We start from the raw sequence: 27,520 nt of genomic DNA on the forward strand, positions 1-27,520 counted from the left end.
TACAGACTGATCATTTCTTTGTCAGTGGGAAAATGTACAAAATCAGCAAAGGATCAAATACTTTTTTTCCCCTCACTGTAGCTCTGCCAGCTAGACAGAGCCAAGAACTTAAGGGGTCAAACAACTGGTGAATTAAAAGGAGTTGTAAAGGAACAAAATCTATGCATTAAGGTGAAAAAACATCTGATGATGCTGCCCCCCCCCCCCCCCCGTTTTACTTACCTGACCCCTCGAAAGTCGCGTGTTTGGTCCCAAGATCCTCTTCGCCGCTCAGCCTGGCCGCTGATTGGCTAGAGCGGATGGATTAAGAGCAGCACAGCCATTGGCTGGCGCTGCTGTCAATCACATCCAGTGACGCGGCACGCCAAGTGATACAGTGAGCGGGTATGGCCGCTCGCTGTATCATAGGAGCGCGCACGCAAGGACTCATCACCATGCGAGCTCTCTCGCATGAAGGTGATGAGTTCTTGCGGGGAGGACCAGAGACAGCCGCCGAGGGACCCCAGAAGCCGTGGATCGGGGCCACTCTGTGCAAAACGAACTGCACAGCACAGTGGAGGAAAGTATAACATGTTTATTATTTTAAAGAATTGTTTTTTTTCCCTTTAGTGACCCTTTAAGTTGTTCATATACAACTAAAGCAGAACTCCAGCTTTTAGAACCCATTCCCTTCAGTCTTTTAGTTACTCCAATGACATCACCAATGCTTCTCCCGAGGACTGGGGGGGGGGGGGGGTCATTCTTCCAGGATTGAGCAGTGCTCATGTAGTTGTAAATCAATCTTTGAGTACTGTGAGCCTCACAGGAAAGGGGCAGAACGATACAGTCAAACAGAACATGACCGGAGAGCCTGCAAATTAAGGGAATTCATTGGGGAACTAGTGTCCCTATTGGAAGATTTCCACTCTATTACTTTTCAGGGGCAACCCAAAATGTGGGATTTTCTTTTACTTTCAATCATAATGCTAAACAGGGCAAATACAGAGAGTGAATCTCATTACCGGGGGAACAGCCAGCAATAAAAACTGACAGGTGTTCTAATCCCTCTCCACTCTATCCAAAACCAAAAAAAGTTATGCCTTTAGTTATACTTTAGGTCTATGTAAACTCAATTTACTTTAAAGTGATCTTAAACGTTCTTTTTTTTCTTGGAAATAAACATGTCATACCTGCTCAGTGCAATAGATTTAAACAGAGCAGCCCCGATCCTCCACTTCTCGAGCCCTCCGCTGGCACTCTTGGCTCCTACCTCTTCATCAGTGCCCCCAATAGCAAGCCGCTAGCTATGGGGGCACTGGTGGGTGCTCGCTCTCGAGCCCCACACTATGCGTCCATAAATACACACAGAGCTGTTGCTCAGCCCCGCACCCTGCTCTCTGCTCATTGGCTCACTGGCTGTGACTGACAGCCCCCCGCCTAAACACTTACCTGCCTCCGGTCACAATCCAGCACTGTCCTGACTACAGCCCCACTCTCCCCTCATCCTGGTCTCGCATCCCAACTCCTGCCAGTCAAGGAGGAATTGGGGTGGCCATAATAGAGCCGAGCTGTATTTATGGAAGCACACATCCCAGGAGGAAGGGAGGAGTGGAATGCGCCGGTGGGGTACCCCAGAAGAGGAGGCAAGAGCCAGAGAAGGCAAGAGCCAGAGCAGGCAAGCATAGAGTAACATCTTGAAAAAATGTCCTTAAAGCGGAGGTCCACACAAAAATGGAACCTCAGTTTTTCGGACCCCCCCCCCCCCCCCTCTGGTGTCACATTTGGTACCTTTCAGGGGGAGGGAGGGTGCAGGTATTTGCACCCACTTCCCCCCCCCCCAGCAGAGACGACAGGGACCAGTTAGGATGCGCAGCGCATGCACAGAAGGGAACCGGGAAGTGAAGCCGCAACGCTTCATTTCCTGATTCCCTCACCATGGATGGCGGCGGGGCAGCCGAGAGCCGAGCGATTGCTGGGCTTCGTCTGCCTATATCGTGTGCACCCTGGACAGGTGAGTGTCCATTTATTAAATGTCAGAAGCTGCAGTATTTGTAGCTGCTGCCTTTTAATATTTTTTTTTTTTAGGCGGAACTCCGCTTTAGTAATCACTTTAATCTTTTAATGGGCTATCCATTTTTATTGTATTTTTGGCTGGAGTTCTATTTTCTTAGAACCTTTCACATCTAGCAACTTTATATGCTTTATGCCCCAGTTCCATGGTGAGTCAACTTCCATTTTCACAGGCCTGGGAGACCAGCAAAAACACGCTTACAACTTCCAGCGTACGGTTTAGCTTTTCACCGCCTTCTGAAGATTTACTGCACTGAGTATTATTTCTGACGGCATTAGTTAAAGCGTCATGCAGAAGTAAGATTGGCATGCATGTCTGTAACTTAAATGAATTACCCAATGCCTCCCTGGGGAGAAGAAAAATGGCAAATAGCTTTAGGCAATGCATCTTCTCTTACAAAATCTTCTTGTCACAAGACCGTCTGCACTGTAGTAAAAATCGCTGTATAAAAATATTTTTAGATAAGGAGGGCTGCGATGTCACCGGCAAGGAATTAGTGAGGGCATGGTAACTAAACAAACACATAGCAGGGTAATTAGCACTAAAAAAAAAAGAAAAAAGGAACATGTCGTGTTCTTACTTTTTCAGCATATGGTAGACTGTGATCTGTATGGCTCTCTCCCGGTGCAGCAGGAGTGGAGCCAGGGTATTTAGCAAGCTCTGCAAGCTGTCAGGGAGGTTGGTCTTGTGTCCAGCAACAAACTTGGCTGGGAGTTTGTGGTCCAGCAGCTGTTCTTTTGAAATGTAACGCAGAGCTTCGCCGAGCGACTGCAACACAGGGCTGTGATAAGACATCTCTGTAGCCTTGCTCTCCCCTGTACAGAATAAACAAAGAAAAGGGGGGGGGGGCACATTATTTTGTGAAGGAACATTCCACAGATGTACTTGTATTGTTGTCCATAAATTAGTGCAAGGGCCAATATGTGAACATAATAGATTGCGGGCTTACAAAGCCTTTTTTTCCATACTTTGGAGCTTTTGTAAAATTATTATTATTATTATTATTATTATACAGGATTTATATAGCGCCAACAGTTTGCACATTGCTTTACAACCTGAGGGCAGGCAGTACAGTTACAATACAAATCAATACAGGAGGGCCCTGCTCATTAGAGCTTACAATCTAGAACACAGATGTCAAAACACAAGGCCCGCGGGCTGAATCCGGCCCTCCAGGCCATTTCATGTGGCCCTCGCACCTTTCTTGCAGCTGCAGGAGAGCTCCAGCCCTTCTCCAGACCCTAAGGCCCCTTTCACATTGGGGCGTTTTTCATGCGGTACATCGCTAAAAATAGCGCTGCTATACCGCATGAAAAATCATGCCCTGTAGTCTTCAATGTGAAAGCCCGAAGGCTTTCACATTGAAGCGGTGCGCTAGCAGGAACGCTCCAAAAGTCCTGCTAGCCGCATCTTTACCGCGGTATAGGAGCGGTGTGTTCACCGCTCCTATACCGCGCCTTCCCATTGAAATCAATGGGAAAGCGCGGTAATACCGCGGTATTAACTCTTTTTCGGCCGCTAGCGGGGGTTAAAACCTCACCGCTAGCGCCCAAATATCGCGGTAAACACGATGGTATAGCCGCGCTACAAATAGCGCGGCTATACCGTCACCGCGGCTTGACGCTGCAATGTGAAAGCAGCCTAACTTTCTGCTTTCAAGCAATGCATCCAGCTTCTTCCCAGCAACAGCATAAGGAAAGGGGGGTGCACTGTGATGTAAGAGAGGGTGGGGGACTCAACTTCTGATGGTGGGGTGGCTCTTGACATCTAATGTAAAAGGGAGGGGGATGCGCTGGACATCTAATCTTATAGACACAACCGGCCCTTTTGAGGACAATCATAATGCGGATGTGGCCCACGATAAAATTGAGTTTGACACCCCTGATCTAGAAGGGAGGGTCAAGTGAAAAAAAAAAAAAGGTAATAACTGTGGGGGACGAGCTGATAGAGAAAATTTAAAATAAAGTTATGTGGTGGTAGGCTAGGCGTCTCTGGAGAGGAGGGTTTTCAGGGATCGTCTAAAAACGGGGATATGCAATTAGCGGACCTCCAGATCTTGCAGAACTACAAATCCCATGAGGCATAGCAAGACTGACAGCCACTAGCATAACACCCAGAGGCAGAAGCATGATGGGACTTGTAGTTTTGCAACAGCTGGAGGTCCGCTAATTGCATATCCCTGGTCTACGAGCTAATAGAGTAGGCGATAATCAGACAGATTGGGGTAATGAGTTCCATAGGATTGGAGAGGCTCTGGAAAAGTCCTGCAGGCGAGCATGGGAGAAGGTTAAATATTTAGGTTTCTGTAGAAATGCTGGGGAAAAGTATAAATAAGACAGAGAAGTGACTTTATGTGAAAAGGAGTAAGCTCTAATATTATGCAAGGAGCGATTTTCATGCATTTATAAAAAAGTTTATAGAGAAAGATTGGATTGGTTTGGCCAGCCACAGACATGGGATGGTGTTTGAGCGATCAGATCACTAAAATATTGATTTATTTTTAGGAAAGATAACTCCAAAAGCATTTATGATCATCTTACCCAGTGGTCTCCAAACTGTGGCACAGGGGCCGGATGCGTTCCTTTGCTTGCTTTTTATTCAGCTCTAAGGACGTTATTCCCCCCACTGTCAGCAAAAGTGGGGCATAGTTCCTGTCACTGAAACAAGGCACTGTTCCTTAAACCAGGGACCCTCCAGTTGTTTAGGAAATACAATTCCCATCATGCCTAGTCATGTCTGTGAATGTCTGAGTTGTACAATGCCTCATGGGACACGCAGTTCCTCAACAGCTGGAGGGCCGTAGTTTGAAGATCCCTGCCTTAAACCGATACCAATGATGGGGCACCATTCCCCCCAATGACACCGATAATGAGGCCACTGACACCAATGATGGGGCACTATTACCCCCACTGATATGAATGAGAAGGCACCATTCCTCCCTCCAATACCAAAGATGGGACACTAGTCATCCCACAGACACCAATGATGAGACAATATTCCCCCCAGTGACACCAAAGATGGGGGACTATGCCACCATACCAAAAACAAGCTACTATTCCTCTCACCGTCACCGATGATGAGACACCATTCCCCCCACAGATGCCAAATGATAAGACAATATTTCTCCCCCTAATAGCAAATTCCTCCCACTGACATTAACATTGGGGCACTCACTATTCCTCCCTCCAATACCAAAGATGGGACATACTTCCTCCCACTGACACCAATGATAAAACAGTATTTCTTCCACTGACACCAATGATGAGACACTATTCCTCCCACTGACACCAACGACGAGACACTATTCCTCCCACTGACACCAATGATGAAACAGTATTCCTCCCACTGACACCAATGATGAGACACTATTCCTCCCACTGACACCAATGATGAAACAGTATTCCTCCCACTGACACCAACGACGAGACACTATTCCTCCCACTGACACCAATGATGAGACACTATTCCTTCCACTGACACCAATGATGAGACACTATTCCTCCCACTGACACCAATGATGAGACACTATTCCTCCCACTGACACCAATGATGAGACACTATTCCTTCCACTGACACCAATGATGAGACACTATTCCTCCCACTGACACCAATGATGAGACACTATTCCTTCCACTGACACCAATGATGAGACACTATTCCTTCCACTGACACCAATGATGAGACACTATTCCTCCCACTGACACCAATGATGAGACACTATTCCTCCCACTGACACCAAAGATATGACACTATTCCTCCCACTGACATGAAAGATATGACACTCTTTCCCCCCCCACTGACTCCAATGATGGGGGAACTAATACTCCCACCAGACATTTTCTACTCTCACAGTCCGGCCCCGCTAAAGTTTAAAGAACAGTAACCTGGCTCTTTGCTTAGAAAGTTTGGTGACCCCTGGTCTTACCCAAACATGTATACTTATGGAAAACCCTTTCTTAAAGTGGAGGTTCCACCTATCTAACAACTTAACCTTAAACACAAGGGCATAGTTAGCCTAAAAAACGTTCGCCAAACAAAACATTTTAAACCGTTTGTTTACCTTTCTTTATGGTCTGTGAAGCAGGCACTTCCTGGTCTGTCTGAGTGGGGCTGGGCGTGTCTATTTCTTTCCAGCATAGGGATTCAGAATGCCAGGAGCTAAGATGGAAACGTCCATCGCTGTATTTTATAAAGTTTACTTTCTGATGAATTAAGAATGCTGGCGCCTAGATTCCTGGGACGGGTGAGTACATTATTGTACATGTACTAAGCGGGAGAAAGGATTTTTTTTTAAAAAAATGAATTTCGGGGGAACCACTGCTTTAATGAAAACGTTTTGCTGGTTGGATCTGGACAGACACCTACGGCTTCCGTCTTATCTCAGGGATAAAATAGGGCCCTCCCCAGGAAAATCCAATTTAAGCTACCGATTTTTTTTTCTGATTGGTCAACCAGTTTCTGCTGAGATCCAGCCTTGTTATGTAGCTTCGCTGGAGGAATCGTCCTTTTTTCTTTTAAATCTGCCTACAGACAGACTTGAAAAAAAAAATCTATATGTACTGTATATGGACACCTTTAAAAGGGGAAAGGTTTAGCTTCAGTAACACGGTATATACCCATATTTAGGGTGTAACATGTTACAACGCTCCAGCCCCGAGGCCCATGACAGCGGGTATAAGGCAGCAGTGTGATCCAGGGGGAAATCGCACTGGAACATGGTGTGTATAAGGCAGCGGTGTGATCCAGGGGAGAGGAGCATCGTAGTGGAACATTGTGTGTATAAGGCAGCGTTGTGATCCAGGGGAGAGGAGCATCGTAGTGGAACATTGTGTGTATAAGGCAGCGGTGTGATCCAGGGGAGGGGAGCATCGTAGTGGAACATTGTGTGTATAAGAAAGTGGTGTGAACCAGGGGAGGGGAGCATTGCACTGGAACATTGTGTGTATAAGGCAGCGATGTGTCCAGGGGAGGGGAGCATCGTACTGGAACATTGTGTGTATAAGGCAGCAGTGTGATCCAGGGGGAGGGGGCATCGCAATGGAATATTGTGTGTACAAGGCAGCAGTGTGATCCAGGGGGAGGGGGCAGAGCACTGGAACATTGTGTGTATAAGGCAGCAGTGTGATCCAGGCTGGGGGGGTCAGCGCACTGGAACATTGTGTGTATAAGGCAGCGGTGTGATCCAGGGGGAGGGGGCATCACACTGGAACATTGTGTGTATAAAGCAGCAGTGTAATCCAGGGGGAGGGGGCATCACACTGGAACATTGTGTGTATAAAGCAGCGGTGTAATGCAGGGGGAGGGGGCATCACACTGGAACATTGTGTGTATAAAGCAGCAGTGTGATCCAGGAGGAGGCATCACACTGGACCATTGTGTGTATAAAGCAGCAGTGTAATCCAGGGGGAGGGGGCATCACACTGGAAGATTGTGTGTATAAAGCAGCAGTGTGATCCAGGAGGAGGAGGCATCACACTGGACCATTGTGTGTATAAAGCAGCAGTGTAATCCAGGGGGAGGGGGCATCACACTGGAACATTGTGTGTATAAAGCAGCAGTGTGATCCAGGGGGAGGGGGCAGCGCACTGGAACATTGTGTGTATAAGGCAGCGGTGTGAGCCAAGGGAAGGGGCATCGCACTGGACCATTGTGTGTATAAGGTAAGTAAAACTCAGGTTAGCGGTCCACTGGTTTCAAAATTGCGAGATTAGTGGTCGGTGGGTTCCGAAAGGTTGACAATTACTGGACTAGCACATTTGTTAATGAATGTGAACATGTCCTTTAAGTTGTAATGGGCTATTTGCAGATGCTTTTTTCAATGTGACCATAAATAAAGGAAATCCCATTTAACCATGGCAGCAGTGGAACCTACCTGCTAATTTAACCAGCATTGGTAACAATAAACTGTGGATGCCTTCGGAGAAGAACTCGTTCCAGTCGGAGATCAGATTGGTGGAAAGCTTTTCAGCATCGCTCACAGGGACAGCTTGAATCTCATTGCACTCAGAGATAAGATTGGCGGGAAGCTTTTCAGTATCGCCTGCAGAGACAGCTTGAAAATAGCCAGACAAATCCGATGCCAAGCTGCAACTTACGCAAGCAAATAGTCGTACAAGTGGAAGACGGTAGAGAGCAGAGCTGTCACACGCAGTCTGAGAATGTGGAAAGAGAAGAATATTTGATTAGATCAGAAAAAGAGATGGAGAAGCTTTATTAAAGCAGAAATACTTCCAGCTTATCTGTAATTGAAGTAACCTGCAACACATTACACTTTAATAAGTAAATCAAAATAATCCCTATAATGACTACCAGAGGAATACAGAACATAGGATCCTGATTTATCCATCACTGATCAGCCCTGATCTCTGGGCATTTCCAGGCACGCAGAGACTTTTATGGACAAAAAATTCAAAACCTTTGTAAAAAAATGAGGCAATGTAAAGTGCGGAAGAGAGTTTTGTGGGACAACACTGCCCTCTAGAGGCAATCGGTGTTAACAGCAGATGATCAGGTTATAGAGGTCAAAATGCATTTCCAAGAACATCAGAAATCACGTGCAACTGTTAGTCATAACATAACATAAATCCCCACCAATATGACGATCGAGGAATATTTGTGTGTGATGCAATCAAATTTTTCCAACTGCTATTTAGGAGTCTCAGACTGAGGCCCCCGAGACATAAGCATTAAACAGATGCTCGATTCAGACACCCCATCGATCGAAAACAAATTCTGACAATTTTAAAATACCTGGAATTAAGTTATTATTAGGCTATAAAATGCTTGATATGCATGAACTTGCTTATATGCCGGGAAAGGTTGTATAGTGCAACATCAGCAAACACACAACCCATTTTCAAAGTAAGTACAAAAAAACATTAAAGCGGGGATTCACCCTATTAATAAAAAAAACATTTTTTTTCCCTCTAGCATAAAATGAGGCATAGTAGCGCGAGCTACAGTATGCCTGTCTTTATTTTTGTATCCCCGTACTCACTGTGCACTCGTAGATACAAGATTACGACTCCCAGCGGGGAATGGGCGTTTCTATGGAGAGAGAAGGTGATTGACTTCTCCGGAAATAGCCGAAATAGGACTTGGCGCTTCACGGCGCCTGCGCATAGTCTGTGCGCAAGCGCCGTATAGCGCCGTGAAGAGCCGAGACCTGTTCCGGCTGTCTTCGGGGAGCGTGACGTGCCAGAGCCGGCCGTCAATCACCTTCCCTCTCCATAGGAACGCCCATTCCCCGCGGGGAGTCGTAATCTTGTATCTACGAGTGCACAGTGAGTACGGGGATAAAAAAATAAAGACAGGCATACTGTAGCTCGCGCTACTATGCCTCATTTTATGCTAAAAAGTTGTTATGGAGGGTGAACCACCGCTTTAAAGTGGATTTATAGGTGCAATATTTTTTTGTTTTAGTTTTAAATTATGTGCCCTGTGCACATACACCCTCTATAGCGGTGTTTCTCAACCCCAGTCCTCAAGGCGCCCCAACAGGTCATGTTTTCATGTTTTCCATTATTTTGCACAGGTGATTTAATCAGTTTCACTGCCTTAGTAATTACCACAGCCATTTCATCTGAGGGAAATCCTGAAAACATGACTTGTTGGGGCGCCTTGAGGACTGGAGTTAAGAAACACTGGACTCTATAATCACCCAGACAGGAAAAAAAAAAAAAAAAAAAAGGGACATTTAAAATGTAAAACACTTCCGGTGACACCCGTCAAATAGGAGAATCCTGCTCACTTCTTTTGATTCTCTGGGACATAAAGTTAAAGAGGAACGCCAGGCAAACAGCTACATAATAAAGATGAAATACATAAATGAGAGTCGTTTTGCTCACCAAAAGGATTTGTATTTCTGTCTATCCAGGTCTGAGATTTACACACAGTACATAGCCTGGGGCCAAGTGCACAATACATCAAAATATTTGTGACATCAACAATATAAAACTTTGTAGAATTTATAAAGTGCTTCAGTGATCGGTGAAAAATTACTCTGATGCTTCCACAGAAATAAGGCGATTCCCCCTTCGGTGACCCCACCCTGCTTCAGAAAAAAACATCCGAAATTGCCGCTGTATGGCATGCGTTCCACAGAGGCGGAAATTGCTTCACTGGTTGCCGCGAACCGGAATGTACTTTGATGGCAGCCTGGAGGGGTGAAACGCGTTAACCTAACTTCCGGTTCGCGGCAACCAAACGCATTAACGCGTTTCACCCCTCCAGGCCGCCATCAAAGTACATTCCGGTTCGCAGCAACCAGTGAAGCAATTTCCGCCTCCGTGGAACGCATGCCATACAGCGGCAATTTCGGATGTTTTTATGAAGCCCGTCTTTGCCAGAAATCCTGTACGTGGCGCTTAAAATGCGCTTGATAACTCATGTTTAGGAGAGTTTCACTATGAGCTCGTTCTCTCTCTGTTTTTCATCTATGGAGTGTGGAATATCCTTCCTGCCGTAAAGTATTTTCTTGGAAAGAGCGTGTATGAGGAACCATTCTACACATCCCCAGATCTGCTTTATTTGATCACAGACTGCGAAGCTGAGGATCCATTACTTTTGGTATGTAAAGAGGTGTCTGTATATTGGGGCCCCAAGAGGACGTCTGTATCATATGCCTATCTCTTTGATTTCTACTGTGCACTGACGCTATGGCGGAATTTTTTTAAGGAACATTAATAAAATTTGATATATTTTTTTTTTTATAAATCGGTCTCATGTGGGTGCTAATAAACTCCATTACCAGCAGGATTGGTTCACACTACTGCCAACTATGTCGTAAAAATGTGGATATGGCACAGGTAAAGGTCTCCCGCTCTCTCTCTCAATACACAGTATTAAGAACTAAGGGTATGCAGACTTTTGAAACAGGGGTCATTTCACTTGTTGCCATGTTAAGTTATAGGATTGTGCCATTCTGGGGGGGGGGGGTGTTTGCAGCCCCCCCAAAGGAATAAATCACCAGCCACCACTGACATACCATATATGTATGTTATGAAGCACAACAACTGTAAGGCTGCATTCACACCTAGGCGTACAAAATCGCAGTGTTTTGTCCCGCGAATTGCGGCGACAAATTGCGGCGTCTTGTACCGCGATTTGCGGCGACAAAACGCCACGATTGTGAATGCAGCCTCAGCCCCTCTATGGAGATGGTTCACATCTCCTATGCCGAACGCCGCCTGAAAAAAAGGTCCGGGACTTTTTTTCAGGCGGCAGGCGTACGGCGTTCGGCGTGGAGATGTGAACCATCTCCATAGAGGGCAATGTGTTTCATCCCTCCAGCGTCTCGGGGCTGCTGCAGCGTCACACTACAGGCGACAAAACGCCTAGGTGTGAATGGGGGCTAAGTGAAGTCAAACACCTGATCTAATTACCTTCTCCACACCAGTGATGCTTAAAGTACTGAAGACAGGAGGCCAACATTACAAACAGGTGTCGGTTGGTCAAGTCACTCCTGACTCTGCTTCCTGATTGGCCGGGAGGAGGATCAGTGTGACAATAGCGAATGTTCACACAACTGGGTGGGCTCAGGGCACACTTCTCTGCGCCCCAAGCCCACCATTTTTGAAGCCTAATCACATGCGTCAGGTGCCCTGCATGTAGATTAGGGGGCCGGACGCATGGATAGGAAGGGCGGCGCTTACACGTCACTAATGGATGGGCCACCACTGACAACCATGCACCTATACAGCCAAAACTATTTTTGATAATCTTTGGTTAGAGAACGGAATAGTTAGAAATCCTGTTTTCATCTTATGTCAGTGTCACATTGGTGGTGTGGGGGGATTCGGGGGATTTCCCTGCTTTCTAGCTCAGTGAAACAAGAGGTAATATTTCAGCATGAGCTTGTTTTAACCACCTCAATCTAGGACATTTTAATACGTTCAGTAGACATGAAGTAGTTGAGGAGAAACCCAAGCACTCACTGTAAGGCCTCTTTCACACGAGATGGATCCGAGATGATCCGCCCCGTGGACCTCCGCTTGCTCAGCGGGGATCACTCCGTTGATCCCCGCTGAGCCGCTGGATGACAGGGCAGTCCCCGCACACTGTGCAGGGGCCGCCCTGTCAGATCTCCACTCTCCCCTATGGGGGGGATCAGATGAACACGGACCGTCTGTCAGTGTTCACCCGATCCGATGACGGATGGAAAAATAGGGTTTTCCTCCGTCTGCAGAATCGGAACCCGGATGAGATCGGGCGTCAGCGGATGTTCATCCGCTGACACCCGCAATCTCATAGGGATCAATGTATGTCCCTTTTTCATCCATATACGGATGGATGAAAAAGTGGACATACGGTCCGCCCGTGTGAAAGAGCCCTAAGGCTGCTTAGTTTCTGCCCTTTCCCAATGAGGTTCCAGCACTAGGGAGAGACAACACTGAGCACATCACACAACAGTAGAGCAAGGAATGCCAACTTGTTAACTTACCTCTAACCACGCCAGCATAGAACACATGATAAAGTCCCATTCAGCATCCCCCAGACAGGGTATAGAAGTGGAGGAGGATTTCAGCAAGGCAGAAAAAAATCTTATTATCTCAACATTCAACCCGATCAGCTGTGGATTACCATTCTGCAAATTGCTGGGGAAAAAAAAAAAAAGATAGTTTGATAAATGAAACCACAAAATAATACAGCGACAATGTCAATACAACTACAAGATTCTAGCACAGTCTTATTAAAAATTACACTTTAGTTTATCACAATATCTATCTATATACACACACACACACACACACACACACACACACACACACACACACAAAAGTGAATACACCCCTCACATTTTTGTAAATATTTTATTATGTCTTTTCATGTGACAACACTAAAGAAATGACAGCAGCTCTATGATGTCGTCATGGAGGAGTGGAAGAGGACTTCAGTGGCAACCTGTGAAGCTCTGGTGAACTCCATGCACAAGAGGGTTAAGATAGTGCTAAAAAAAAAAATGTATGTATGTATGTATGTATGTATGTATGTATGTATGTATGTATGTATGTATGTATGTATGTATATATATATATATATATATATATATATATATATATATATATATTTATTATATATGTCAGCCCCTTGACCAGTGCCCCCAAAAGCAAGCTGCTTCTCCCAATCTGGATTAATTTGGTTGGATGAGAAGATTGTCACAATATTTATAGGTGCCTCCACATGTGAGCAGATGCTGCTAGAGGACCAGTCTTGCAGAAAGAGAGACATTGGGGGTTATTTACTGAAGGAAAATCCACTTGGCACTACAAGTGCAAAGTGCACTGAAAGTGCAAGCGACATTAGGGTAAAGGCCCCAGTAATTTTATTACCCCTCCTGTCCCCAAACTTAGGCACTGTTCTTGCCACAGATGGGTCCAGGATCCTTCTACTCCACCCCCAGAAACATCCTGAATCCTCACGCGACACAGAGGGTAGCGAGCAATAGGTTCCTGATGCCATCAGTGAAACTGCTGAGAGGAGGATGCACGGGCATCTTTTCCGAATGCTGTGCGTGGCTAAGAATGCACACAGCTTGATTCAGGGAGCAAGTATGCAAAAGTGTTTCCTGGACCTTAAAAAAAAAAAAGGAAGAAAAAACACACAGTGGGTTAATTTACTAAAACTGGCGAGTACAAATCTGGTGCAGCTGTGCATTGTAGCCAAATAGCTTCTAACTTCAGTTTGTTCTATTAAGCTTTAAAAAAAAAAAAAAAAAAATACAGAAGCCGATTGGCTATCATGCACAGCTGCACCAGTTTTTCACTCTCCAGCTTTAGTAAAGCAGCCTCACAGAGTTCAAAATCACTTTAAGCTCCCGTTCAACATCTGCGCGAGTTGATGGGTCAAATCTGAGCCTACTGCCAGCGATAGGAGCAATACAAACGGTGTAATTCCTACTTTCCCGCGCTGCACAGATTTCCAAAAGTAGTTCCTGCACTACTTTTGGTAACTATGGGGTGCAATCTCAATAGACATTTGTACATGAACCCACACAGATGTCTTTCAAGTCACCCCCCGAAGTCAGACTGAAATACAGCTTTAAAATGGTGCGAGTTCAGATAAACTTGTGCGATTTCAAAGCTGTTTTCAGTGTGAACAAGGGCTAAAGACCCTTTCAAGTAAAAAAATATTGCATTTAGAATATATATATATTTTTTAGGCGCCTGTAAAGCATTGCATCTCCAATCAGCAGATCATGGGTGCAATGTCAGGCTCGTGCAGACTGTCAGTATAGCTGTCTGCCCGTACCTCCAACACTGGGCAGGCAATTACTGAAGTCCAGGAAGATCAATGGACTACTAAAGCGCTCAACCAGCGTCCTTGCGGCTCATTGAGAACTGCAAGCCGTCAGCCACAATGACTTTGTTTATGAATGACACAGCCGTGTGGGTGGAGCCCCGCATGGCAGCGCTCATTTTCAAATTGTGACAGCGGGTGCGGGGAGAAGGTCCTCAGTCCACTCTCACACTGAGGAAGCGAGGGGATCAGGCGTGAGGTATAAGATGCTCACCATGTTACCTTAAATACAGGTGTAACATGTTGATAAAGGTGAACTTATCCTTTAAATTATTCAACCCATTAAAGCTGGGGTTCACCCTTAGAGGGCACTTTTCCCCCTTAGATTCCTGCTCGTTTTTACTAGGGGAATCGGCTATTTATTTTAAAATATGTGCAGTACTTACCCGTTTACGAGATGCATCCTCTCCGTCGCTTCCGGGTATGGGCTTCGGGAATGGGCGTTCCTTCTTGATTGACAGTCTTCCGACTGAGAGGCTTCCGACGGTCGCATTCATCGCGTCACGATTTTCCGAAAGAAGCCGAACGTCGGTGCGCAGGCGCAGTATAGAGCCGCACCGACGTTCGGCTTCTTTCGGCTACGAGTGACGCGATGGATGCGACCGTCGGAAGCCTCTCGGAAAGCTGTCAATCAAGAAGGAACGCCCGCTCCCGAAGACCCATACCCGGAAGCGACGGAAGAAGATGCAGCTCGAAAACGGGTAAGTACAGCTCATATTTTACTACAAATAGCCGATTCCCCTAGACCGAACGAGCAGGAACCTTATGGGAGAAAAAAAAAATCATAAATGGGTGAACTCCCGCTTTAAGCATGGTAACCTGCAGATTTTTCTGTGAAATGTTTACCTGCTGCTTTTTTATTTTATTTTTGTGTGCTCACTATATAATAATTAATGCCAATTTGTGATCACTTACTTGCTGAAAAGAAAGAGCTCTTCCTGCTCGTTCTTCCAAGAGAAAATTATTTTTAATGTTCCAGGAAGAAAATCAGGAGAAGGAGGGGACTCGGAATCCAGGCAAGAGTTAATAATGGCAAGATAACCAAATCCTCCTGGAAATGAAAGTAAAAGAAAGTTGCAAAATGCAATCTTACAAAACAGCACCATATATGGAATACAACAGTCATGGCAAACAAGTAGTGATTTGGTTCATTGTAAATAGTAAATGGCCAAGAACATAGAACAGAAGCATAACAGAAACGATTGTTTAACCACTTCAGCCCTGGAAGGATTTGCCCCCGTAATGACCAGACCATTTTTTGCAATATGGCAATGCGTCGCTTTAACAATTGCGTGGTCGTGCCATCAAAATTGATGTTTTTTTCCCCCCCACAAATAGAGCTTTCTTTTGACAGTATTTGATCACCTCTGCCGTTTTTATTTTTGTACAATAAACAAAGAGCAATTAAAAAAAAAAAAAAAAAAAAAAAAAAAATTTGTTTTCACTTTTTGCTAGAATATATAATCCAAAAACAGATTTAAAAAAAAAAAAAATATTCATCAGTTTAGGCCAAAATATATTCTTCTACATATTTTTGTTTAAAAAATTAAAAATAAGCGTATATTGGATTGGTTTGCGCAAAAGTTATCGCGTCCACAAACTATGGGATAGATTAAGGACTTATTTTTTTTAATTATTGTTTTTCACTAGTAATGGTGGTGATGTGCGATTGTTAGCGGGACTGCAACATTGCGGCGGACAAATCTGCCCCCAAATTACACGTTTTGGTCAGTAGTGACATTATTACATTGATCAGTGCTAAAAAAAAATGCACTGATCAATGTAAAAATTACACTGGTATGGGATGTGACTGACTGGAGGAGGATACCGATCGTTGTTCCTAGCTAGTAGGAACTCACGATCTGCCTCTCCTCACAGAACAAGGATTTGTGTGTTTACACACACGTCCCTGTTCTGGCTCTTGTGCCCGCGACCGCCGGCCACTCGCATTGGCACCCCTGCAGTGGAGCGGGCGTGTGGTCATTGATTACCCCCCCCTGCGGCGTATGCGCACCCACTATTCAGTTTAAAGGAGCCGACGTACGGCTTTGACGGCTCACGGGATCGTGCCGACATGCCACAGTATAAAGACGGTGGCTGGCCAGTAAGTGGTTAAAGAATCAAACTTACATAGGTGGATGCAGCATTAACCCGATGCTGCATCTGTCCCCTACCAGCTCCAAGACTAAGAACTGAGCAATCAAACAGCGCTGATCGCTCAGTTCTCAGAGTTCTGTGAGCAGAGAGCTGGTGACTGTCAAGGCTGTCTGCCCATTCATTTACTTTGTTTAATTCTGTAACAGGTACTCAATATGTCCTGTGAGTTGGCAGTGCTGTGTCACACATTTCACAGAGCCTGCCTTCTGAACTAGAGGAGCTGAGGGGAGGAGTTTCATTAGGTAGAATCAGTACAGGAATCCCCGCTTGCAGGCAAGGTACCATGGGATATGTAGTTCAATGAATTTAAAAGTAAAACCAAAAAGGAACGAGCAGAGAGGAAGCTGCAAAGCGTGTAGGAAATCAAAAAAAGGTTGCAGAAAGAGATGGCCAACAGACAGGATAAGCCATCAGAACATGAAAAGGTGATTTATCAAGTAAGCAGTTTTACCTTTGATATTAAGAAAGCAAGGAAAAAAGGGATTTTTAATACAGCTTACCTGTAAAATCCTTTTCTTGGAGTACATCACGGGACACAGAGCGGCATATTCATTACTATGTGGGTTATATGGAGTACCTTCAGGTGATGGACACTGGCAATCTCAAACAGGAAGTGCCCCTCCCTATATAACCCCCTCCCATAGGAGGAGTACCTCAGTTTTGTAGCAAGCAGTATGCCTCCCAAAATGGTCCCCAAAAGAGGGGTGGGAGCTCTGTGTCCCGTGATGTACTCCAAGAAAAGGATTTTACAGGTAAGCTGTATTAAAAATCCCTTTTTCTTTCTCGTACATCACGGGACACAGAGCAGCATATTCATTACTATGTGGGATGTCCCAAAGCAATGCTTACAATGAGGGGAGGGAGAACATCTTTCCAAGACAAAAGGATTTAATTTAGAGATATACTCCAATTATAATAAATCCAACTTAGTTGAGAAAAAATAATTTTTAAATTTAACTCAAAAGGGAGCCCCCGGAATCCGAGGGTCTCAAACTGCAGCCTGCAGCACTGCCTGCCCAAAGGCTGTATCAGTATTCCTTCTTACGTCCAACTGGTAGAATTTTGTAAACGTGTGGACAGAAGACCAGGTTGCCGCCTTGCAAACTTGAGCCGTAGAGATCTGGTGGTGTGCTGCCCAGGAGGCGCCCATGGCCCTAGTAGAATGAGCCTTTAATGATAACGGAGGAGGCAACCCTTTCAAGCCGTAGGCCTGAGTGATTAACCGTTTAATCCATCTCGAGATGGTGGATTTTGCAGCTGCCTGCCCCTTCTTGGGCCCATCCGGTAAAATGAACAACACATCTGTTTTCCGGATCTTCTCTGTAGCTTTAAGATAGGCCTTCATGGCCCTGACAATATCCAAGGTATGCAGCAACCCTTCCTTTCTGGAAGTAGGTTTAGGGAAGAAGGATGGTAATACCAAATCCTGGTTTAGATGAAAACTGGATATAACCTTCGGTAGGAAGGAAGGATGAGGGCGGAGAACGACCCTGTCCTTATGTAAAATAAGATATGGTTCCTTACAGGATAAGGCTGCTAGTTCCGAGACTCTTCTGGCGGAAACTATGGCGACCAAAAATACTAACTTCCTTGTTAGTAAAACCAAAGGAATTTCAGCCAACGGCTCAAAAGGTTGTTTCTGTAAACTTGACAGAACAAGATTTAAATCCCACGGACAAAGCGGGGATTTAACTGGAGGATTAATACGTAAGACCCCTTGAAGGAAGGTCTTAACTAGCGAGTGGGTGGCCAGCGGCCGCTGAAACCACACTGACAAAGCTGAAATCTGTCCTTTGATTGTGCTTAATGCCAGTCCTTTATCCACTCCTAGCTGGAGAAAACTTAATACTCTATCGATGGTAAACTTGCGAGAAAGCCATCGCTTGGACTCACACCAGCCTACATAGGCCTTCCAGACCCTGTAATAAATCACCCTAGAGACCGGTTTCCTGGCTCTGATTAGGGTAGAGATTACTTTCTGAGACAGACCTCTACCCCTGAGAATCAGGGATTCAGCTTCCAGGCCGTCAAATTTAGATGCCGTAAGGCAGGGTGGAGGATCGGATCTTGCGATAGCAGGTCTGGCCGTAGAGGAAGAGTCCAAGGGTCTCCCACTACCATCTTCAGGATTAGTGAATACCATGCCCTTCTGGGCCATGCTGGAGCTACCAGGATGACTGGTATGTGCTCCACCCTGATCCTGCGCAGCAGGCGGGGGTAGTAACTGGAGCGGGGGAAATGCATAAAGAAGTTTGAACTGATGCCAAGGGCAAACTAACGCATCGGTTCCGCAGGCTCTGGGATCCCTTGTGCGGGACATGAACCTGTCTAGCTTCTTGTTTAGTCTCGATGCCATGATATCCACGTCCGGCACTCCCCACTTCTGGCAGAGTGTCTGAAAGACCTGTGGATGCAGAGACCACTCCCCCGGCAATAGAGTCTGGCGACTTAAGAAGTCCGCCTGTAGGTTGTCCACTCCGGGAATGAATATAGCCGATATGCAGGGCACATGGGCTTCTGCCCACAAGAAAATCAAGCTCACTTCTTTCTGAGCGGCTTGACTCTTGGTTCCCCCTTGGTGATTTATGTATGCCACCGCCGTGGCATTGTCCGATTGTATTCTCACCGGGAACCCCTGCAGTTTGGACGTCCAAGCCCTGAGGGCTAGCCGGGCAGCTCTGAGCTCCAAGATATTGATGGGCAACTGCTTCTCTGCTGCTGCCCAAGTGCCCTGGCGAGTGCAACCATCCAAAATTGCTCCCCAGCCGATCAGGCTGGCGTCTGTGGTTACTATCTTCCAGGTCACAGGACTGAACGTCTTTCCCTTCAGGAGATTCTGAGGGTTTAACCACCAAGATAGACTTTGCCGGACTCTTGGTGAGAGTGGCAAAGGAATCTCCAAGGCCTGAGGCCTCTTGCTCCATGCTGACAGGATGGCTGCCTGCAGGATGCGAGTGTGGCTCTGAGCATACGGTACCGCCTCGAAGGTGGCCACCATCTTGCCTAGTAGCCGCATACATAGGCGAACAGTTGGCTTTCTCTTGCTCAGAACTATTTGTATTAGCTCTTTGATGGCCTTGACCTTTAATAGAGGTAGAAACACCTTCTGTTGTTCTGTATCCAATCTCATGCCGAGATATTCCAGCTGCCTTGTGGGCCGAAATGCTGATTTGTCTCGATTTAGGACCCAGCCGAACCTCTCGAGGTACTGAACCGTGAGGGCGACTGCTCGTTCCAGGCCAGGAAACGAGTGGTCTACGACCAAGAGGTCGTCCAGGTAAGCTAGGACCGTGACCCCTTGGGTCCTTAGATTGGCTAGGATTGGGGCTAGGACCTTCGTGAATACCCGGGGGGCCGTAGCCAACCCGAAGGGGAGCGCCACAAATTGGAAATGACGCTGAGCCACCGAGAAGCGTAGAAATACCTGATGTGGCTGAAAAATTGGCACATGAAGGTAAGCATCCTCTATGTCTATGGACGCCATGAAGTCGTCCTTCTGGAGCACGGCGACAGCTGACCAAATAGTTTCCATCCTGGAATGAGCGGACCTTTAGGTACGCATTTACTCCCTTTAAGTCCAAAATTGGCCTGACATCGCCGTTGGGCTTTGGGATGATAAACAGGTTGGAGTAGAACCCCAAGCCCTGTTCCTGGACTGGTACTTCTACTATCACCTTCTGGCACAGCAGATGATTCAATGCCGCCATCAACGCGGCTCCCTTCACCGGGTCGCCTGGTACTCTTGACTCCTGGTAATGAGGAGGGGATTCTGAAAATTCTAGTTTGTAGCCCGTGGCCACGGAAGACCGTACCCAGCAGTCGGGAATGCTGGCCTCCCAAACTTCTGCAAAGAGACGTAGCCTTCCCCCCACCATCGTGGGTGGGGGCGCCCCTTCATAAGGCCGACTTGGGGGCTGGCTTCGCAGGCTTGCGGTACCACTGCTTCTTGCCCCCAGTGGCTTGGCCTTGTGGCTTATTGTTAAAGCCTGATCTTGCAGGAGGCCGTCGATACTGTCTGGTATTAGAGGGCCCCTGTCCCGGGGAGGGCTGGCGCTTAAACGCGGGCCCTCGGGCTTTCTTCTTGACTGGCAAGAGAGTGCTTTTGCCGCTTGATATAGTCTGAATATATCTATCCAGATCTTCTCCGAAGAGTCGTCCTCCATGGAAGGGAAACCCTACCAGGAGCTTTTTGCATGGGGGCTCAGCCTCCCAACTCTTCAACCATAAGAGCCTTCTCATATGGATTAGAAATAAGGATAAACGTGATGCCTGCTGGATGGAGTCCTTGATAGCATCCACCGTAAAGCGTATAGCCCTCGGTATATCCGAAAATTCCTCTGCCTGCTGGGCAGGGATAAGTTTAAGCATTTGCTTAGTCTTATCTGATAATGCTTGGGTAATTCCAATAGCAGCCACAGCGGGCTGAACTATCGCCCCTGCTGAAGTAAAGGAGGCTTTCAGTAATGTTTCCAAGCGTTTATCAACCGGATCCTTAAACACCTGTACGTTTTCCACCGGACAAGTTAAAGATTTGTTCACATAGGAGATGGCTGCGTCCACCGCCGGGGGCGCCCATCTTTTGGAGAATTTCTCTTCCATAGGATATAAAACAGAGATTTTTTTTTTTTTTTTAGGTGGTCAAAAGACTATCTGGCTTAATCCAATCCTGAAACATGACCTCCTCGAGTAGAGGATGGATCGGGAAAACTGCGTTGCTTTGAGGCGTTTTTAAAGAGCCTAAAGCTGAAACCGCCGATACTTGAGGTTCTGGTATGGGTAACTTAAATGCCTCATGGACCATGTCCGTTAAGGCCTGAACCCACAAACTTTCCCCTTGGGAGGCTGAACCAGACCCCTCAGTATCCAGATCCTCGATCTCTGAACCACCCTGGTCCAAAGCGTCAAGTCTATCCAATTCCCCTAGGGAAAGGATTTCTGTGTCTGAGGGTTCTTGCTCGGGTGACGGAGACCTAGTCCGCTTTCTACCCGATATAGCTTTAGCTATCCTTTTTGCCATTCTTTTCTCTAGTTCACCTAAAGAAACAGCAAGAACTCTCTCAGTGACAAAGCCGGGGTTGGACTGACCTGGATCAGCCCCAGCACCAGATCCCCCAGGTCCCATCAAGGCGTGCCCTGATATGTCCTGTGGGGAGAGCAGCGGCATAGCCGTGTCTGAGCCCTCGGATTTTGCGGGGGAATCCCCACCCTTTGTACCCTCTGACCCAGAAGGCATGGTACAATACCGAGGTACACCTGCTATCACCCAGCCACAGACGTAGCTAAGGGGATCTGTCGGTTTGGGAGCGATAGAGACTAACGCCCAAACTGAGAAGGGAGATCAGCAGTTCTTTCCCTTCTTTTTCTTTTTTTTTTTTTTTTTTTTGAAGAGGAAAAGAAACCACTCTGTCTCCCACTAAGTATTGCCAATAGCCATCTGCTGAAAAAAAGGAAAAGAAAACCTATCTGTAGGTTTGACAGTCCTTAGAAAAAACTGCAATTCTTCCTTTTGCCACCGGGTGTCCTCGGCGTGCTCCGCTCTGTGTCCTCCTCTCCACTAGCTCAGGATGACACTGAGCTCTTGGCAGCTAATGGAAGGACCTCCCCTTCCTTTACTTGTGATTCGCCGCCCACCGGGACGCGCCCCCACCACGGAAACGGCGCGAAAATCGTTTATATCTCGGGCACGCGCCCGTCGGCGGGGGCCATTACACATGGAGGAGGACGGAGCAGCGCAGGCACCCAGGCAGGTAAGCCCTTTAGGTAGGTCACAGACCTTCTTTTAGCATGGGAAAAAGACTCCCCTCTTACAGAGATCCCACACCTAGCGCCAGCAGCCCAGCTAAACAACACTTACCAGGGAGGTCACATATTACTGGGGAAAAAAGATTGAATCATCCTGTCTCTGTCATAGACATAGTGATTCCTTGCCAATGCAGAGCATACCCAGGCCTGTCCCCCTGTGCACCCCCTGTAGGGAACCTGCTAAGAACCAAGTTCCGCAAGCTCCCCCAATACTTACCTGCTCCATGCCGCAGGACTTTTGCACAGCAAGAGGTCCAATCTTCCCCCATCTCCGTGGGTGGCGTCTAGACCTTCAGGCCCTGGGTTCCTATGAAGGAGCCACTGTCCTGGGCCCATATAGCACCCTGGCAACAGAAACATTAGGCCCCCAAAGGTTTCTAAGTTCTGGGCCCAGGGTCCAGCTCTCTGAACAGAAAGCATTATGGGCTACACCCCAATGGTTTGGGGTCCGGTTGCTGACCACTTTAGCACTGGGGCCTTTGGACAGAACCGGTTAGCCCACCTTAATCCCAAGGATGTGGAGGTAAGCTAAACCATGACCAACACCTAAGACACTGGCGAAAAAACTGAGGTACTCCTCCTATGGGAGGGGGTTATATAGGGAGGGGCACTTCCTGTTTGAGATTGCCAGTGTCCATCACCTGAAGGTACTCCATATAACCCACATAGTAATGAATATGCCGCTCTGTGTCCCGTGATGTACGAGAAAGAAAAAACGCAGTGTCTCCTCTTTAATCTTCATTATTTGCAGGTTTATTGGTTGTGTGGGGCAAATACTTCATTGCCTCTTTATTAAAAAGGTCTTGTACAACATCATAAATACGTAACAGAGAGCACTATATGTGGTGTGTTCTACTCACCATCAATGCAGGTCACAGCAGTGGGCATGCAGGACATAAGGTGTGATATGCACTGGATTAAAAGTAACTCCTTTTCCTCGATACTTAAGAATGGAGAAAGACACTGGATGGTGTGCAGGGAGCCTTGTGTCACAGGAAAGTAACTGATAAGAGACAAATATATGCTGCATTAGAACTATACATTAAGGTACACATAAACCCTCATCTTGTAAAACAACCCATTCAGTTAAAAAAATTTTTTAAGGCAAAACATTTGAGTATACATAAAAAAAAAAGAAAAAAAAAAAAAACATTATAAAGACCCTTTCCCCCCTTTTTAATAAGCGATTACCCTCAGCTGCATAAGAAGCTCAGAGAGCTGGGAAGGAGAAACAGCAGTACACTGACCTTAACAGTGAATGGCTGGGAAAAGGGGGAAAGGGAAGTAGGCATTTCCGGACAAGTTTGACCATTGGAGGAGAGCAGGCTGAGTTCTCAGCATAGCTAGAGAATTGGCCAGATGTGTTCTCCTGCTTAGTGTGGTCAATTTTTAATAAGAAAGAAAAGGGTCTTAGAGGATACCAGGGATTTCACACAAAGAAAGCAATACAAAGAGAACAGGATACTTTTTCATACAAGTACATGGTATAGCGGTCACACATCAGGGATATGAAATGTTGGGTTTACATATGCTTTAACCACTTCCTTACTGGGCACTTAAACCCCTTCCTGACCAGAGGACTTTTTGCGATTCGGCACTGCGTCGCTTTAACTGACAATTGCGCGGTCGTGCGACGTGGCTCCCAAACAAAATTAACGTCCTTTTTTCCCCACAAATAGAGCTTTCTTTTGGTGGTATTTGATCACCTCTGCGGTTTTTATTTTTTGCGCTATAAACAAAAATAGAGCGACAATTTTGAAAAAAAATAAAATATTTTTACTTTGTTGCTATAATAAATAGCTCAATTTTTTTTTTTACGTTTTTTTTTTTATCCTCAGTCTAGGCCGATACGTATTCTACATATTTTTAGTAAAAAAAAAAAAAATCGCAATAAGCGACTGGTTTGCGCAAAAGTTATAGCGCCTACAAAATAAGGGACAGAATTATTATTATTTTTTTTTTTTTTTTTTTACTAGAAATGGCGGCGATCTGCGATTTTTATTGGGACTGCGATGTTATGGCGGACACATCGGACACTTTTGACACATTTTTGGCGCCATTCACATTTATACTGCAATCAGTGCTATAAATATGCACTAATTACTGTATAATTTTTTTTTTTTACTAGAAATGGCGGCGATCTGCGATTTTTATTGGGACTGCGACGTTATGGCGGACACATCGGACACTTTTGACACATTTTTGGCGCCATTCACATTTATACTGCAATCAGTGCTATAAATATGCACTAATTACTGTATAATTTTTTTTTTTTACTAGAAATGGCGGCGATCTGCGATTTTTATTGGGACTGCGACGTTATGGCGGACACATCGGACACTTTTGACACATTTTTGGCGCCATTCACATTTATACTGCAATCAGTGCTATAAATATGCACTAATTACTGTATAAATGCTTTTTTTTTACTAGAAATGGCGGCGATCTGCGATTTTTATTGGGACTGCGCCGTTATGGCGGACACATCGGACACTTTTGACACATTTTTGGCGCCATTCACATTTATACTGCAATCAGTGCTATAAATATGCACTAATTACTGTATAAATGTGACTGGCAGGGAAGGGGTTAACACTAGGGGGTGAGGAAGGGGTTAAATGTGTACCCTAATTAGTGTTCTAACTGTGGGGGAGGGGGGGTGACTGGGGGGGTGACCGATCTATGTCTCTATGTACAAGAGACACAGATCCGTCTCCTCTCTCCCCTGACAGCACCGCTGTCTGCGAGAGCCGGGAATGAGAGATGATCTCATATGTAAACATATGAGATCATCTCTCATTGGCCGCACAGATCGCCTAGGAAACGGCCGCTCCGATTGGCCGTTCACGGCGATCTGTGACTGGCTGTGTCCAAGGGACACGGCCAGTACAGAAGTTCCCCGCCGCGCGCTCGGGAGCGCGCGCGGGGAACGTGTAAAGGAGAGGCCGTAAAAACACGGCCTGTTAGAAATTGGGAGCCGCGCTGAGGCCGTACAAAGTCGTACGGCCGTCAGCAAGTGGTTAAACAATCCAAGGGCTCGTTCACATCTGGTGCACTGAAGGTACGCATGCAAAATTGCCAGTGTAAGCGTTTGTTTTGTTTTTTTTCTTCTATTTTTGCTGTCAGTGTCCAGTTGGGAATATTTGCCTTTACTAGAGACAGATCAGGAAATGAAAGAAAATATCTCTAAGGGAATTCCACCTTTACTAGATGTAAAAAAAAACAAGTGTCCTCATTGGAAGAGGTTTCTTATACTCCAGAAAATGTAGCATTTCCCCTCATCTTCTGTCCCAGAAGCTCACTAGGAAGGATAGGAGGGGGTAAATGCCCACAGTGTAGACACAGACCACAAAAACAAACCTGGCAGAGGGTAGAACACTTCTGCCAACTACCCAAAACAGCTTAGTATTTACATTAAAGCCTGTGCAGTGGAACCCTCCCCACAAAAATCAGCACAAGGGACAGAACTTAAACTCACTATGATGTGTCCCTTGTGCTGACTCCACTTCTATAAAAGGTGAAATCTTGCTTCGTCTATGCCCCCCACCACCACCCACTGTAATCTTCCAATGCAGTGGTCACAAGTTCTCATCAAGCGTGCCCAGCTATGCCCACCCTTTCTGCCCATCTTCATTTACAGAAGCTGTACTACAGGTTCTATGAAAGGAGAAAAAGGACCATTTCATAAAAACACGAAAACAGCTGGGTGGAAATAGAGGGCATAGTCGGGAAATCTTGATGAGGCCTGTGACAACTCCCACAGTTCTTTTAACCCCCACTGCACTGGACGTTTATGACTGGGGGGGGGTGGGCATTTGATGGAGGTTAACTTCACCTAACAGAATGGGCATGAGCACAAGGGACACCTACTGAATAAATTATGATTTTTGTGTTTATTTTGGCAGTATTTAGGGTGTAAAAAGAGGAAGTGAACTTATGGGTATGGCCACCCATGCCGTTTCTTCAGAGCCCTGTGCCGTGACCGGCAGCTCCCGCATGCATCCGCTGGAGTGACGTCATCGCGGCTCCGGACAGTCACAGAGCTGCTGGAATTCATGAACCTGGAAGGAAGACCAGGTGAAGATAAAACACCTTCTCCAGCGATGACCTTGGATCGCTGGAAGGCTTTGTTTTGAGGTAAGCTTCACATAATGTGGTAGTATGCGATGCATACTTGCACATTATGCCTTTGCCTTGCAGGTAATATAAAGAAAAAAAAAAAAAAAGTGCAGTGGTTTTCAACTGCTTTAAGCCTTAAAAGCACCCAGAGAACTGGGACACAACTGACCTGTCTGTGCTTGTAGTCAGCACTTTCAGTGCATCTTGTCCAGGATTGCTCAATTGAATATGTTTATGAAGGGTCAGAGACCACAGGGTACCACTTTCTAATGACCTGTTAACCAGAAGAAAAAAATAAAAAGTTATGAAGAAAGCATTAAATAACACATTAATAATACACTGAGTATATCAGAACTGCCTGTTTAATACAGTAAAAGCATGAAACATCATGTTTGTGAAGGTTTCCATTTATCCAGGTCACCATATATTTAGTAGTTCATCACATTCAACTTGACTTGTTCTGTAATCTTAACCACTTGACCTCAAGATGTTTATTATCTAAACAAATTTAGGCCATTACGTGTTCTACTACAGGTCTTTGGTAGAAAAAACTCCAAATAAGTGCATATTGATTAGTTTGCGCAAAAGCTATAGCGTCTACACACTATGGGATCTATAGTGGATTTTTTTATTTCTTTTTTACTAGTAATCGCGGCGATCAGTGACTTCTAGCGGGACGGGGATATTGTGGTGGACAATCAGACACTAACAGACATTTTAGACACTTTGTGGGAACCAGTGACACTATTACAGTGATCAGTGCTGAAAAACATGTACTGTCACTGTACTAATGACACTGGCTGGGAAGGGGTTAAACGTCTAGGGTAATTAAAGGGTTAACTGTGTGCCTAGCCAGTGTTGTTGTGGATTGTGTTGGGTGCTTTTACTAAGGAAAGTGATGGATTTTATTCCCTGCTTTACATACTTTGTCAGAATGGAACTCTGCCTTGTTTACATCGGTAGAGCTCCATTCTGCGTCTCTGCCCAATGAATGGCAGGTACCAGCGGACATCCAGTGCCCGGCACCCGCAGATCAGCTTCTGCTGTGAGTAAATCACAGCAGACGCGGCACCTGCCCCTAGACGGAAGTGCAGA

General features: G+C 46.0%; 1 protein-coding gene across 1 annotated transcript in view; it reads right to left on the bottom strand.

Annotated features, from left to right (window-relative positions):
• LTN1 (listerin E3 ubiquitin protein ligase 1) overlaps positions 1-27,520 on the bottom strand; it is a 165,148-nt gene that overhangs the window by 55,519 nt on the left and 82,109 nt on the right. Inside the window, exons 18-23 of the mRNA XM_040338841.1 lie at positions 26,595-26,699; positions 23,167-23,309; positions 15,263-15,398; positions 12,492-12,645; positions 7,923-8,202; positions 2,631-2,865 (exon numbers count right to left, since the gene is read on the bottom strand). Of these exons, the coding sequence (XP_040194775.1) occupies positions 2,631-2,865; positions 7,923-8,202; positions 12,492-12,645; positions 15,263-15,398; positions 23,167-23,309; positions 26,595-26,699 (1,053 nt within the window). The remainder of the gene's footprint in view (positions 1-2,630; positions 2,866-7,922; positions 8,203-12,491; positions 12,646-15,262; positions 15,399-23,166; positions 23,310-26,594; positions 26,700-27,520) is intronic.

The sequence above is a fragment of the Rana temporaria genome, chromosome 2, assembly GCF_905171775.1.
Source record: "Rana temporaria chromosome 2, aRanTem1.1, whole genome shotgun sequence".
Lineage (NCBI taxonomy): Eukaryota > Metazoa > Chordata > Amphibia > Anura > Ranidae > Rana > Rana temporaria.